Source organism: Neofelis nebulosa, chromosome 6, assembly GCF_028018385.1.
Source record: "Neofelis nebulosa isolate mNeoNeb1 chromosome 6, mNeoNeb1.pri, whole genome shotgun sequence".
Lineage (NCBI taxonomy): Eukaryota > Metazoa > Chordata > Mammalia > Carnivora > Felidae > Neofelis > Neofelis nebulosa.
Genome location: NC_080787.1, coordinates 32,891,162 through 32,905,609, shown reverse-complemented (window position 1 = coordinate 32,905,609; position 14,448 = coordinate 32,891,162). Strand labels below are relative to the sequence as shown.

The 14,448-nt window shown below is 46.3% G+C and overlaps 1 protein-coding gene across 1 annotated transcript; it reads left to right on the top strand.

Moving 5' to 3' along the window:
* Positions 1-12,860: 12,860 nt before the first annotated feature.
* IER3 (immediate early response 3) lies at positions 12,861-14,168 on the top strand. Its single transcript, XM_058733272.1, has 2 exons — positions 12,861-13,113; positions 13,211-14,168. Exons 1-2 carry the CDS (start codon positions 12,904-12,906, stop codon positions 13,469-13,471), a joined length of 471 nt encoding a protein of 156 aa, XP_058589255.1. The 5' UTR covers positions 12,861-12,903; the 3' UTR covers positions 13,472-14,168.
* The last annotated feature ends 280 nt before the right edge of the window (positions 14,169-14,448 follow it).

Below are 14,448 nucleotides of genomic sequence, written 5' to 3'. Positions count from 1 at the left end.
CATTCAGGTGAGTGAAAGACCCACTTCTGGGAAAGTGCCAGAACCTCGGGATATTTTGGAGACCTCCAGTTTCTCAACTGGGACAGGAAGGCTGGGCCACAGGGGAGAAAGAGCCAGGCTCTGCGCTGAAAGAGGACGCTCAAGATGCCGTTGTGTGTTAGACTGTCTTTTTTCCATTGGATGTTCTTTCCTGCTTTGTCAAAGATGAGTTGGCCATATGTTTGTGGGTCTAGTTCTGGGGTTTCCATTCTATTCCATTGGTCTATGTGTCTGTTTTTGTGCCATAGGCTGTTTTAAAAGTATCAAAATCAAGGTAAAGCTATCAGCCTTCAATAAATGTTTTCCCCTATGCACCAGTTTTCCTTCTCTCACCCCATCATCTAACCCAGTGTTGTCCAATAGAACTTTCCGTGATGATAGAAATGTGCTATATCCATGCTTTCCAATATGATAACCATCGTTATCTTCATTAAATTTTCTTTAATTCAAATTTAAATAGCTACATGCAACCCTATGGGACAGCACAGAGCTAAACTAAGAGAATCTGGGTCCTTTATTCATTCATTCAATCAGTCAATCAACCAATCAGTAAAAATCTATTGAGTACCTAATATGTGCCAGGTACAGTATTAAGCCCTGACAAGGGGTTCAATGATTGTCTCTCATCTGAAAGAATTCAAAATTTGTTTATGGACCCAGCAATAGCACTACTAGGAATTTACCCAAGGGATACAGCAGTGCTGATGCATAGGGGCACATGTACCCCAATGTTTATGGCAGTCCTTTCAACAATAGCCAAACTATGGAAAGAGCCTAAATATCCAACAACTAATGAGTGGATAAAGAAGATGTGATTTATATATACAATGAAATACTATTTGTCAATGAGAAAGAATGAAATCATGCCATTTGCAGCAATGTGGATGGAACTGGAAGGTATTATGCTGAGTGAAATAAGTCAGTCAGAGAAGGATAGATATCATATGTTTCACTCATATGTGGATCTTGAGAAACTTAAGAGAAGTCCATGGGGGAAGGGAAGGGGGAAAAATAGTTACAAACAGAGAGGGAGGGAGGCAAACCACAAGTGACTCTTAAATACAGAAAATGGAATGAGGGTGTGTGAGTAGGGGTGGGGGAGAGGGGGAAATGGGTGATGGGCATTGAGGAGGGCACTTGTTGGGATGAGCACTGGGTGTTGTTTGTAAGCCAATTTGACAATAAATTATATTTAAAAAATCTGTTTATGGAAGCAAATAATCCCTTCAGATGATCTCAAGTCCTTATCCTCTTGAGATAAGAGCTGGAGGAGATTTCTTGGGCATTATTTCTTCAAATAACTTACCTCCCTGACTTTGCCTGCTAGATTAGGATTCTTGCCTGAGCTAGAGGCAGTTCTCAAAGGGCAGTGATATAGCCAGGGGTACCCATGCCCAAAAGTCCTACCCACCAAAGTTATTCCATCCTGGGGAGTGAGTGCACAACACATTCAGAGTTTGAAAGTGAAACCTAAGCAAAGATGCAAATGTCAAAGCAGTGTAAAACCCCAAAGACACTAAAAGCCAGGGCAGTGAGCCAAATAATAACATTAATAATGAGGATTGTTGAAAGACAGGAAAACATAGAGGTTGGTTGCTCTGTCTCTGGAACCAAACTTCCTGGATGGCAATCCTAGCACTCCCCCCACCCTCCGCTGTTGCATAACAGCCTTGGTATCTCTTCACTTGTAAAATAGATGTTATAAAAGCCCTCTTTTCAGAGGCTTACTACGAATACTATATAAATTTGAACAATAAAATTGAACCCAAGTGGACTAGCTCTGGACTTCACTCTGACCAATATGCCACACAGCTGGACTGCAGAATGAGATAGACCAGAGATCCAGTCTAACTCCTACTACTTTATAGTAATGCAGTCTTGGGAAACTGAGCTGCCTCATTGAACCTCTCATTTTCCTCCTCTGTAAAATGAGGGTATAAATAATAATAGTAGGGGTTTGTGAAGACTAACTGAATTGATTCATGTATAGCAGTCAAAAAGAACAGTGCCTACAAGGGAGTGGGAAGCAAGGCAGACAGAGATACTGAGCCACAAGGTTGTTGGGTGAGGTCAGGAGGGTGTGTTCTTGGAGCTGCTGCAGTTCCAAGGGAAATTGCTGCAGCATCCTGAGGACATGCCAGTCCTTTAGAGGATCAATAGCTAACCAAGGACATAGCTGCATTCCATCCCATCCCTGTCCCTTGAGGTAATCTAAAAGAGAACCTGTTCTCTGATGAAGAAAACATTTTCACTTGGCAGATTTGGTTGACGGGGATTTTTTGTTTTGTTTTTAAGTAAGCTATACTTAGCCCAAAGTAGGGCTTGAACTCACCACCCTGAGGTCAAGAGTTGCATGCTCTACCAACTGAGCCAGTCAGCTGCCCCAGCAACAGAGATGTTTTGAGGCAGCTTCCTTAAAATAGTCCTGTCAGGGGCGCCTGGGTGTCTCAGTCAGTTGAGCGTCCGACTTCAGCTCAGGTCACGATCTCGCGGTCAGTGGGTTCGAGCCCCGCGTCGGGCTCTGGGCTGATGGCTCAGAGCCTGGAGCCTGCTTCCGATTCTGTGTCTCCCTCTCTCTCTGCCCCTCCCCCGTTCATGCTCTGTCTCTCTCTGTCTCAAAAATAAATAAACGTTAAAAAAAAATTAAAAAAAAAAATAGTCCTGTCAAAGAATAAAATGGCAAACCACTCTGGAAAACAACATGGAAATTTCTTATAAGGTTAAATCTATACTTAATTATACTACTCCTAGATACTTACTCAAGAAAAATAAAAGAACGCATGTCCACAAAAAGAGTCATATAAAAAGTTCACGGCAGCATTGTTCATAACAGCCAAAAAGAAGAAAAAAACACAAATGTCCACCAATGGTGAATGAGTAGCCAACTGTGGTATATTTATACAATGGAATACTATTCAGAAATCAAAAGGAAAGACCTACTGATTTGTGCAAGAACATGGATGAATCACAGAGATATTATACTAAGCAAAATAATCCAGACACAAAAGAGTGTCTCATATAGTCTTATTTATATGACATTTTAGGATAGGCAAAACTACATGAATTGAAATCAGATCAGTGGTCGCTAGGGGCTGGGAATGGAGAGCAGGTATTGACTACAAAGGAGCATGAGGAACTTTCTGGGGCAATGGAGATATTCTATATCATGTTGGGGTGACATTTGCACAACTATATGAGTTTGTCAAAACTCATCAAACTGTACTCCTAAAAAGGGTGCATTTTACTGTATGTAAGCTATACTTCAATATACCTGACTTTTTATAAAAGATAATATCATCAAACACTAGCAACTTCTATGTGAAAAGGTGAGAGTCAGGATGAGCACAACACATAGAGATGGGTTGAGAAAACCTGGTTTGTACATTTCTTTCTGATTTTATTTATTTTTTAAGTTTATTTATTTATTCTGACAGAGAGAGAGAGAGAGAATGAGCAGGGGAGGGGCAGAGAGAGAGGGAGAGAGAGAGACAGAGAGACAGAGACAGAGACAGAGAGAATCCCAAGCAGTCTCTGAACTCTGCACTGAGCCTGTTGTGGGGCTCCAACTCACAACTGTGAGATTATGACCTGAGCCGAAATCAAGAGTCAGATGCTTAACTGACTGAGTCACACAGGCACCCCCCTTTTTTATTTTCTCTAAGTGCTGACAATTTAATAACTTTTTAAAAACTTTCTTTTCTTAATGTTTATTTTTGAGAGAGAGAGAGAATGAGCAGGTGAGGGGCAGAGAGAAAGACACAGAATTTGAAGCAGACTCCTGGCTCTGAGATGTCAGCACAGAGCCCTATGTGGGGCTCGAACTCACAAACCGCGAGATCATGACTTGAGCTGAAGTTGGCCATTCAAGCTATTGAGCCACCCAGGTGCCCCAATTTAATAACTTTTTTTGCCTTGTCAAAATGTTCCTGGCATCAAAATGGCTGCATCACAGTGTCTGGTCATGGCAACCAGAAAGGGAAATGGCATGTCCAGGCAATCAGAAAGATCAATAAACAAATGACTATAGTAAACTGTGTTTTATGCCTCAAGAGGTTTATGTACAAAGTAGATGGACTAGGGGTGCCTGGGTGCCTCAGTTGGTTAAGTGTCTGACTTCAGCTCAGGTCATGATCTCACGGGTTTGTGAGTTTGAGCCCTGCATTGGGGCTCCGAGCTGTCAGCACAGCCTGCTGTGCTGGAGCCTGCTTCGGATTCTGTGTCTCCCTCTTTCTCTGCCCTTCCCCCACTTGTGTTCTCTCTCTCTCTCTCTCTCTCTCTCTCTCTCTCTCTCTCTCTCTCTCTCCCTCAAAAATAAATAAATATATATTTTTTAAAAAGAAGTAGATGGACTAATTCTACAGTGGGAGTAAGGGCAGGGTATTCCCAGGAGGATGGAGAGGAAAAAAAGAGAGGAAACTGCATGTGTCATGTGTGAAGGGTCCAATGGGTAAGAGTTTGGCACATGTGAAAAAATAGTGCTGTATCTCCGGTCAGGAGGAAAGCATTGGGGGAGTTGAGAGAGAAAGCCCACGAAGTTGCCCGGACTTAGGTTGGGAAACCAGCGCAGCCCTACTGGAGAGTTTGGAGGCACAGAATTGCTTGGCAAGCACTGACTTGGTCAAGTCCATCTTTTTTTTTTTTTTTTTTTAAAGTTTATTTATTTTTGACACAGACAGAGTGTGAGCATGAGCTGGGGAGAGGCAGAGAGAGAGGGAGACACAGAATCCAAAGCAGGCTCCAGGCTCCAAGCTGTCAGCACAGAGCCTGACTCGGGGCTCAAACTCACGAACCGTGAGATCATGACCTGGGCCAAAGTCAGATGCTTAACCGACTGAGCCACCCAGGCGCCCCAGTCAAGTCCATCTTTTAACAAGAAAGCTCTGGGGAAGACATAGAAGATGGACAGTGGGGAGGAGAGTTAGGAAGGTTCTTTGTGGCCCATCCTTGTCATAATTTCCACTGAAATAAAAAGTGCATTTCTGGTAGTGGACTGTTCTGCATGCCAAAAATATTAGATAAGTCTCAGTATAAAGCAACCCTGAGGGTAGCTCAGCTGCCCAGTAGTTTGAGACCCTCTGTTTCTTTCCTGAAACAGGGTTAGAGGCTCTCAGGGTTAGAACCTCTTGGTCTATTCCAGAGATTCAGTGGTTATAGGAGCAAACCCAAACAAGTCATGGTTCCTGGTGGAGATCAACAGACCCAAGGGATAGAGTATTTTCAGCCTCCCCTTGTGAGCAATCCCCTTCTGTGCCGGGTGGGATTTCCAACCTGGGGAAACAACTGACCAATCGTCTGGGAAGGGAGACTGTCATAAAAGGGTCAGGGTCACTCTGGAGACAGGATGACGGCAACATGAGGCCCAGACACTCCAGGGAATCTGTGAGGCCACGGAGAGAACACTTGAGGGAAGGCAGGGCTACTGTCTGCCTGGCCCAGCTTCCTCTTTCATGAGCTCATGGCCAAAGCCAGGCCAGGCAGGAGGGTGCCAGAGATTGAGTGAACATGTTTTTTCCCCTACTTGGTTCTGAGTCACACAGGCACCTACCCTTCCCAGAAAACCAGCTTCAGGGCTCACCCCCTGGCAGGCAGTCAAGCCCTAGTGCTAACACGCAATACCAGGAGGAGGGCTGGCTGGCAGCTGGAGTCAGGCCAGCCTGGAGCTCTTATCCCACCCCTAGAGGCCTCTCCCAACCTTCAAAGAAAAGGGCTTATGGTGGCTGTGTTGAAAATAGGAGGGAGGCCTAGTTTAACTTTTGAGAACCCATGGGAGACACTGTGAATCATGGGGTTGCAGAGGAGGGAGAGACATCAGAGAGCCTTTAATCTAAACACTTGACTTTACAGATACTCATCCAGTAAATACAGGGTGTCTGAAAAGGTCGGACAAAGGGGGGAATACTTTACTTGTTGCACTTTCCCCTTCCCCACCACCCATATTATGCTTTGAATTAAATCGCAAGCATACTCTCCAATGCTGACATGGGAGCACTCTACAGAGAGATGCAAGCTGTTTCCCACATGAACAACTCTGTAACATTGAGTTAAAGGGCCCTACATGTCCAGCTTTTTCAGGCAGCCTGTAATGATGGAGAAGTAAAGTTCTAGGCACTGAATATAGAGCAGTGAACAAGATGGATAAAGTCCTGCTTTCATGGAGTTATTATCTGATAGGAAGAAATGTGAGGCCAACGGGAGGAACTACAACACCGGGTCCTAGAAAGCCAGTGTTGGCACAAGAACAGGCACATTGGGTCCTTTCCCAGCTCCCCATTCTCAGCAGCCTCCAGGAAATTTTGGTTGAGTTGGACTGAACTAGCATGGACCAGGCTGTATATCAGGACAGGGGATATCATGCTCTCTTGTGACCTTGCCTTGGTGCTCCAGGCACTCTTGCCTTCCTTTTGCATCAGGGAAAACTGTCAGGGCCTGATCTTGACCTTCCTAAGGCCCAAATGGGCATCTTTGAGGGTCATTTATTAACTTGCTGCCAAGAATTCACCAGCTCACCCTACTGCCATGCCTCTGGCAAGAATTGTTCCAGCTAGAATGTGTGTGCATGGGGCCAGGGGAAAGGTGTTTAAAAATCAGTCAACTCGCTGAACAAGAACTAGGAATGCAGAAGTCTCTGCTTCTCTGAAGAAAAGAAAAAAGCCACAAAACCTGCCTGAGATGGAGAGGGAAGGAAGGGGTTGGGGCGAAAAGAGAAAGAGAAATTCCTTTCTTTTTAATTTTTTAAAATATTTATTTATTTTTGAGAGAGAGAAAAGCAGAGTACGAGCATGGGAGGGGCAGAGACAGAGGGAGACAGAATCTGAAGCAGGCTCCAGGCTCCAAGCTGTCGGCACAGAGCCCGATGCAGGGTTCAAACTCGTGAGCCGAAGTCAGACACTTAACTGACTGAGCCACCCAGGCACCCCAAAAGAGAAATTCTATGTCCTGATGACGTTAGCACTTTGAGGCTATTTTGTCACCCTGGTCTTCTACTCCTGGATTAGCTCACTGCTGCCCATATCTCCCCCGAAGTAGCCCCTCTTCATATAATCATAATAGTGGCCATCATGGGAAAAAGCGCCTGCTATGTGCCTAGGAGCAGTATACTTATATACTTAATCCTCACAGTAACCTGAAAGCCAATTTGCCCATTTTTCTTTCTTTTTTTCTTTTTCTAATTTACATCCAAGTTAGTTAGCATATAGTGCAACAATGATTTTAGGGGTAGATTCCTTAGTGCCCCTTACCCATTTAGCCCATCCCCCCTCCCACAACCCCTCCAGTAACCCTCTGTTTTTTCTCTGTATTTAAGAGTCTCTTATGTTTTGTCCCCCTCCCTGTTATATTATTTTTGCTTCCCTTCCCTTGTGCTCATCTGTTCTGTGTCTTAAAGTCCTCATGTGAGTGAAGTCATATATTTGTCTTTCTCTGACTGACAAATTTTGCTTAGCATAATACCCTCTAGTTCCATCCACGTAGTTGCAAATGGCAAGATTTCATTCTTTTTTATTGCTGAGTAATACTCCATTGTATATATATACCACATCTTCTTCATCCATTCACCCCATCGATGGACATTTGGGCTCTTTCCATACTTTGGCTATTGTTGATAGTGCTGCTATAAACTTTGGGGTGCAGGTGCACCCACATTTCAATTGAGGGAACCTTTTCAGAGAGATTAAGTAGCTGGCCCAATATCATATAGTTAATAGGTAGCAAAGCTGGGGTTTAAACCCAGTTTCCTCTAACACCACTAGATTCTAATATGCTCTTTTTGCTACATCATGTCTCCTTTCTACTGCAAAACCAAGTCAAGTCAACAAAGTTACTGAGTATCTACCAAACAACCAGGTGCTGCTGAGCTTTCTGTTTCTGTTCCTTGAGTACCCTGACTCCAGCCCTCTAACCCTGTTACCCTTTTTCAAAAGTTCCCACTTCCAAATATCTGTCTCCTTCCCATTACCTTTGTCCCCCATACTAGCCTTCAGTCAGCAATGCAGCAATACTCTACGTGGCCAACAGGCACGACTCACTCTTATCCCAGGGATTTATACAGAGTGAGGGCCAGGGCTTTGCCAACCATCGCCTGCACAGTTATTTCCAATTTAATGGCAGATTCCCCTGAGCCACAGTTGAGCATCCCCCGTCTCCTCTTTGGAGAGGAAGCATGGAGGGGGGGGGGGGGGGGGGAGACAGACCTTTGAAGGGACACAGCTGGATAAACAGATACCTCTGAGGCTGAGGGGTAGCTCCTCAGAGAAGATGGATTTAAGAATATTTATTAACCCCCTACTAGGTGAAAGGCCATGTACTGTAGACACCACCAAGACATCATGAGGAAAAGGGCGGATGTGGTCCTGTATATTTATGGAGATTATATTCCAGTGGGGGAGACAACAAAAAGTAAACAAATAGATAAAATGATTCCCCAAGGTAGCAAGTGTTGTAAGAAAATGCACAAGGGGCTAAGAAAGAGGTTGGCAGGAGGTCAAGCTCACGGGTCAAATGAGGGGAGTGAAGGAGCATGGCAATCCTGGGGAAGATGGAAAGGAAATGAGGAGCAGTGAGAGCAGTGGAATGGAAAGGGGCCAGCGGCCTGTTTGCCCAGGATTAGGGCAGTGAGAACTGGTGCAGCTGCCATCTCAGCCCCTGGCCCTTCCTGGCCTTAACTCATCCCCCAGCACTCACCCCCGCACCCTTTCATTGGCTTAATGATTCACTCTCAACCTTTCCTTAGCTTCCTGTGTGTCAGGAGGTGGTGGGGAGAGCTGTGTGTCTCTGAGGGTAGCAGAAACAGGGATGACATTGGTTGAGAAGGAATGGTGAGCAGTATGGGTTGTCTCGTTCTCCTCTGTCCCATTCTGGCCTTGCCACAAAGAAAGGTCTCTCTGTGCCGGGAGGACAGTAAAGATAACTAGGCCCAGCTGGAGGCCCAGATTCCAGATGTGGGAGGTAGTGGTGAAACAAGATCCTGACAGCCGGCTTTGTTTCCCCTCCCCTGCCTAATGCCCTAGAGAAAATTTCCATCATAAACAAGTTGTGCATTCCTGACCTTGGGTGCCCCCACCTCTCTCCCACCAAGCCTGTTTCTTCCATCATCACTATCTCCCCCACCCCCAATTTACATCTGTGTGAGCAAGTATGTGGGCCCATGCATGCATGCCAATAGTCATGTATTCATTTTAATAGTTGTGTGGCGTGCAGGTTCCCTTGGAATAAGGATGCAGGTAGCTGTGTGGGCTCACTGTTTGGGTGTGAAAACAAGGATGGTGGCAGGTGTGAAAGGCAGGTATGGGAAAGGGATGTGTTTCTGTAGAGGTGTGTTTTATGTTGGTCAGGAAGAAGTGTTTAATACATGAGTTTAGACAGCAATGATGGGTGTAAAATAAAGAAACATAGAGGCCTAGGAAGCAGTTGTATACACAGAAATAGTGTATCTATTTTAGCCCAGTTGTGGGGATGTCCTCTATTTGCATCCCACATGTCCTTGGTTGAGAAACACCATCATTTGTTCCTTGTTTGTTATGTGTGTAAGAATTGTCCCAGCTAGGGGCACCTGGGTGGCTCAGTTGCTTGAGCGTCCAACTTCAGCTCAGGTCATGAGCTCCTGTTCATGGGTTTGAGCCCCTCATCAGGCCCTGTGCTAACAGCTCAGAGCCTGGAGCCTGCTTTGGATTCAGTGTCTCCTGCTCTCTCTCACTTGTGCCATGTCTCTCTCTGTCTCTCAAAAAAAAAAAAAAAAAAAAAAAGAATTGTCCCAGCTGTTCTTAAGATGTAACTTTGTATGTGCGGCTTGAAAGAGTGTATCCATGTCTCAAAGTTTGGGGTGACCCGGCCACTGTGTGAATACCATATGTGCATTTTCAGCTTTCATTTAATAAGGCTGTTGAGCCACTACTACATGTAAGGCACTCTGCTGGGTTTTATGGAGGGCACAAAGACATGTGTGACACAGCACAGCCTGTAATGGAAGAGATCATATACGTACTCTGTGTGCACCAGGCATAATATGATCTGGAGTAAAGACCTGAGCCAGATGCATTTCAAATCCCTGGAGTCAGCCTTAAAGCCTTCATATTCTTAACTGTCAGCACCGCACTCTCCATGCTCCGTGATTCTAACGATTCCCATCTCATTATTAAATCCCTGTGGTCTTGTGCTACAAGTGTCTCTTACTGCACCCCTCTTCCTGGTTCCCTCTGCCATAGCCCATCTCAGGCCCTTGTTATCTTCCACCTGAACCTTTCCAATAGCCTCCTATCCCATGCCCTACTTAGTTCCCAGCTTGAACTGTCCTCCTTTTATATCCTCCCATGACCCACAGAATCCACAATCTAGAGTCAAACTCAATTTCCTGGCCTGGCAGCTAAGTTCTCTCCACTCTGCCTACCTCCTTTCAAGTATCATTACTTCCCACTACTCCTTTACAGGAAACTTACTGTAAGATTGTTTTTCTTGTGATTCCCCAAACATATCCTGTACTTTTCCAGCTCAAGGCCTTTGCTGATTCCATTCTCTTCCTCACAGTCATCTTACACATCTGACTCTGTGGTATCCCACCCACAGTTCAAAGTCATCTCAAATGCCACTCTTCCATGAAGTCTTACCTTTTTGTTTTTTCCACCTTATTGATTAGACAGGCGTGAACACTAGTTCCTTTGGGTCCCCCTTTACACTTAGTCTTCAGTTTCCTTAAGACCCTCAAAACATGGGAATGCAAGCTGGTGCAGCCACTCTGGAAAACAGTATGGAGGTTCCTCAAAAAACTAAAAACAGAACTACCCTATGACCCAGCAATTGCACTACTAAGGCATTTATCCAAGGGATACAGGTGTGCTGTTTCTAAGGGCACATGCACCCCCATGTTTATAGCAGCACTATCAACAATAGCCCAAGTTTGGAGAGAGCCCAAATGTCCATCGATGGATGAATGGATAAAGAAGATGTGGTATACATATACAATGGAGTATTACTCGGCAATCAAAAAGAATGAAATCTTGCCATTTGCAACAACATGGATGGAACTGGAATGTATTATGCTAAGTGAAATTAGTCAGTCAGAGAAAGACAAAAATCATATGACTTCACTCAAATGAGGACTTTAAGAGACAAAACAGATGAACATAAGGGAAGGGAAACAAAAATAATATAAAAACAGGAAGGGGGACAAAACATAAGAGACACTTAAATATGGAGGACAAACAGAGGGTTACTGGAGGGGTTATGGGAGGGGGGACGGGCTAAATGGGTAAGGGGCACTAAGGAATCTACCCCTAAAATCATTGTTGCACTATATGCTAACTAACTTGGATGGAAATTTTAAAAAATTAAATAAAAAATTAAAAAAGACCCTCAAAACAGTTCTCCTGATTGGGGTCCCCCCCCCCCGCATGCATAAGGTAAGGCCCACAAGGGTGAGGTGCCCACTAAATCTGGCTTGCCTCACTCAGCAGCCCATATGCTGGAATTCATAGCCCTAGTACTTTGATCAGTACCTTCAACAGGGTACCCAGCACCAGTGAATGCTCAAAGGATGTTAAATTGTGTGTCCATGAGCAGCTGTCTCTAAGGCAGTTATGAAAATGTGTCAATTCTCTATTTTTTTTTTAGCCAAGCACCTCTCCCTTCTTATTACCATTACCATATTTGCATAACATCTCACAGTTTAAAATGTTCTTCACATAAATTTTGTTATTTTTTCTATATGACAAGGGACAAATCTGGGTGGCTGCTAACCTCTTGCCTTTCTGCACCAGCCTTATGTGAGCATTTCTGCACACATCTAAGTGGGTAGCTTTGTTATGTTATCCTTGCAAAGTCTCTGCACCTTTGCTCTGTGTGTGTGTGCGCACACTCACATGCATGTGTTATGTACACGTTAAAGAAGAGCAGAATAGGCCACCCCAAAATGTGCCACTATGCCATGTGAATTATTTTGAGCTGAAGGCAATCAACACCCAGAAGACTCAGGAAAAGCTTTTTACCTCTCTCCCTCAACTGGCTAAAAGAATTTAGACAGAGGCCTGAAAGATAAAGAGAGCTATTACACAGATAACCTTTTATCTGAAAGACTTACTCTTGGCAAGGCAAACTTCTGACTCCCAAACTTCGGTTCTTATCTTCCTCTGAATTGGCCTCCTCCTCTTTGAAGCCCCAGGCCACTGATCCATTCCCTAGCTCAAGATTGCTTATAAGCCTCAATTGCCTTACTGCCTTGAGTCTCATGGCTTCCTGGGTTCCAGAAGTAGGTAATTAAACTTGTTGTTTTTCCTGTTAATCTATCTTATATCAATTTAATTATTAGACCAGCCAAAGAAGAGACCATTTTTACTGCCCCTACAATACAGTGTTGAGGCAGGAAGCATTGTGTCTGTGTGTAGTTCATTTTTCCATGTCGTCTTGGCTATTTCAGTAATGACTTTCCTCTTGGGGTGTGTGCGTTTTCTGCGTGCATCTACGAGGGTATAAATGTGCCTGTGTAACTGTAATTTCTTGACTTGCTAGGTCACTATTGTAGCAGTAAGATTTCTTTTTTAAGTCCTCCGGCTTCCCAAGAGATGGGACCTGTGGCCCAACCACCTTCTAAGCTATCTGTTGGCCCCTCTCCATCTACCACATGTCCCGACATGTGCCTGAAGTCCAGGAACTCACCCACTCCACTCACAACTCACACACTCACAACACACACTTGGGCGCCTAACCTTGCATAGGCCACTCCCTCTCTCGGCTTAATCTTCGGAATTTCCAGCTCGCTCCGGCCACCACTCCCAGTCGTGGGTGGAGTCGAAAAGGATCCGCCCATTCCAGGGCGCACAAAAATTGCGCCGCACGACCGCGGGTCCTCATTCGGCCTTCCGCCCAGCTCAGCTCACGATGTGTCACTCTCGCAGCTCCCTCCCCACCATGACCGTTCTGCGGGCCCCAACCCCTGTCTCCTCCACCAGCCCCGGACCCCGGCGGGGATCTGGTCCTGAGATCTTCACCTTCGACCCTCTTCCGGAGCCCGCGGTGGCCCCTGCCGCGCGCCCCAGCGCCTCCCGCGGGCATCGAAAGCGCAGCCGTAGGGTCCTGTACCCACGAGTGGTGAGTGTCGAGGAAGTAGGCAGCAGGTGGGGCAGGGCAGCGGGAACAGCCGAACCCCGAGATCTCAGCTAACCTTCCCTTCGTTGTCTCTCTTCAGGTCCGGCGCCAGCTGCCAGTCGAGGATCCGAACCCTGCCAAAAGGCTCCTTTTTCTTCTGCTTACCGTCATCTTCTGCCAGATCCTGATGGCTGAAGAGGGTGTGCCGGCACCCTTGGCCCCAGAGGACACCTCCAGCGGCGCATCCGCCACGCCCACCCCTGCGCCCCCGGTCCTCGAGTCCCTTAATCTGACCTCTGAGCCCTCGGACTACGCTCTGGACCTCAGCACATTTCTCCAGCAACACCCGGCCGCCTTCTAACCGGGACTCCCCACATCCCCCTCAAAAGAATCCGAAAAACCAAAGAAACACCAGGTGTACCTGGTGCGCGAGAGCGTATCCCAAACTGGGACTTCCGAGGCAATTTTAACTCACAACACTGCAGCGGAGACTCCAGCCCGAGCCTGGGATTAGAGGAGCACCGACACTCCGGGGCGAGATCGGGTGGGGAAGAGCGTCATTAATTTATTTCTTATTGATCCTAATTAATATTTATATATGTATTTATGTATGTTCCCCTAGGTGATGGAGGGGTGTATGTAATATTTATTTTAACTTATGCAGGGGTGTGAGATGTGCCCCCCTACTGAAAATGCAGATCTCTTAGTATTTGAGCTTTGTGGGAAACGTGGAAGCAGGGCTCCCAGAACTTAGGGAGACCCTTCTCCCGAGAAGGAATGGAGAGGATCTGGGTCCTGGAGAGCGCCCGGGCTGAGGCAAGGATGGTGGCGGGTCTTAGGTTTAGGGACTGGTATTCCGTCCTCCAGGATGTCACCTCCGCGGATCTATTGTGTGAGGCTTTGGCGGACTGTTGGGAATAAGGTCCTTGTCCGAGGATCTCCTCGAAGTTGCCCCCAAGGGGTGACTACAGTGTCAAAGGTCGGTGGGCTATCGGGGGCGGCTGTGGGGTCGCCCGGTATGTTCTGTGAACACAAATAAACTCGATTTACGGTCAGCAGTCATCTGAATGTATCTTTACAAGCGGCGATTCCCCATTCTTCCTCGGGCCGGCGGGAGGAGCTGGGTCCACGTCCCTAACGGGCGCTCCGCCCCAGGTGACCGGATACGGTCGTTTTTTGCCCAACGCGTGGTTTTCCCAGTTAGTACAGCCGAGCAAATCCGAGATGAAGCAATGTCCCCCGCCCTGGGTTGCCAGGCCCACGGAAGTCACGTCCTGCATCCCGGGGCGGAGCTCGCAGCTGGGGAAGGGCGACGGCGGGGGCGGCCGCTAGCCCAGC

What these genes read in the sequence shown, in the direction of transcription:
- IER3 (XM_058733272.1), top strand. Translation starts at nt 12,904, where the DNA reads ATGTGTCACTCTCGCAGCTCCCTCCCCACCATGACCGTTCTGCGGGCC. An exon ending in GGGTCCTGTACCCACGAGTG is followed by an intron (nt 13,114 to 13,210) that starts GTGAGTGTCGAG and finishes GTCTCTCTTCAG; the next exon opens with GTCCGGCGCCAGCTGCCAGT.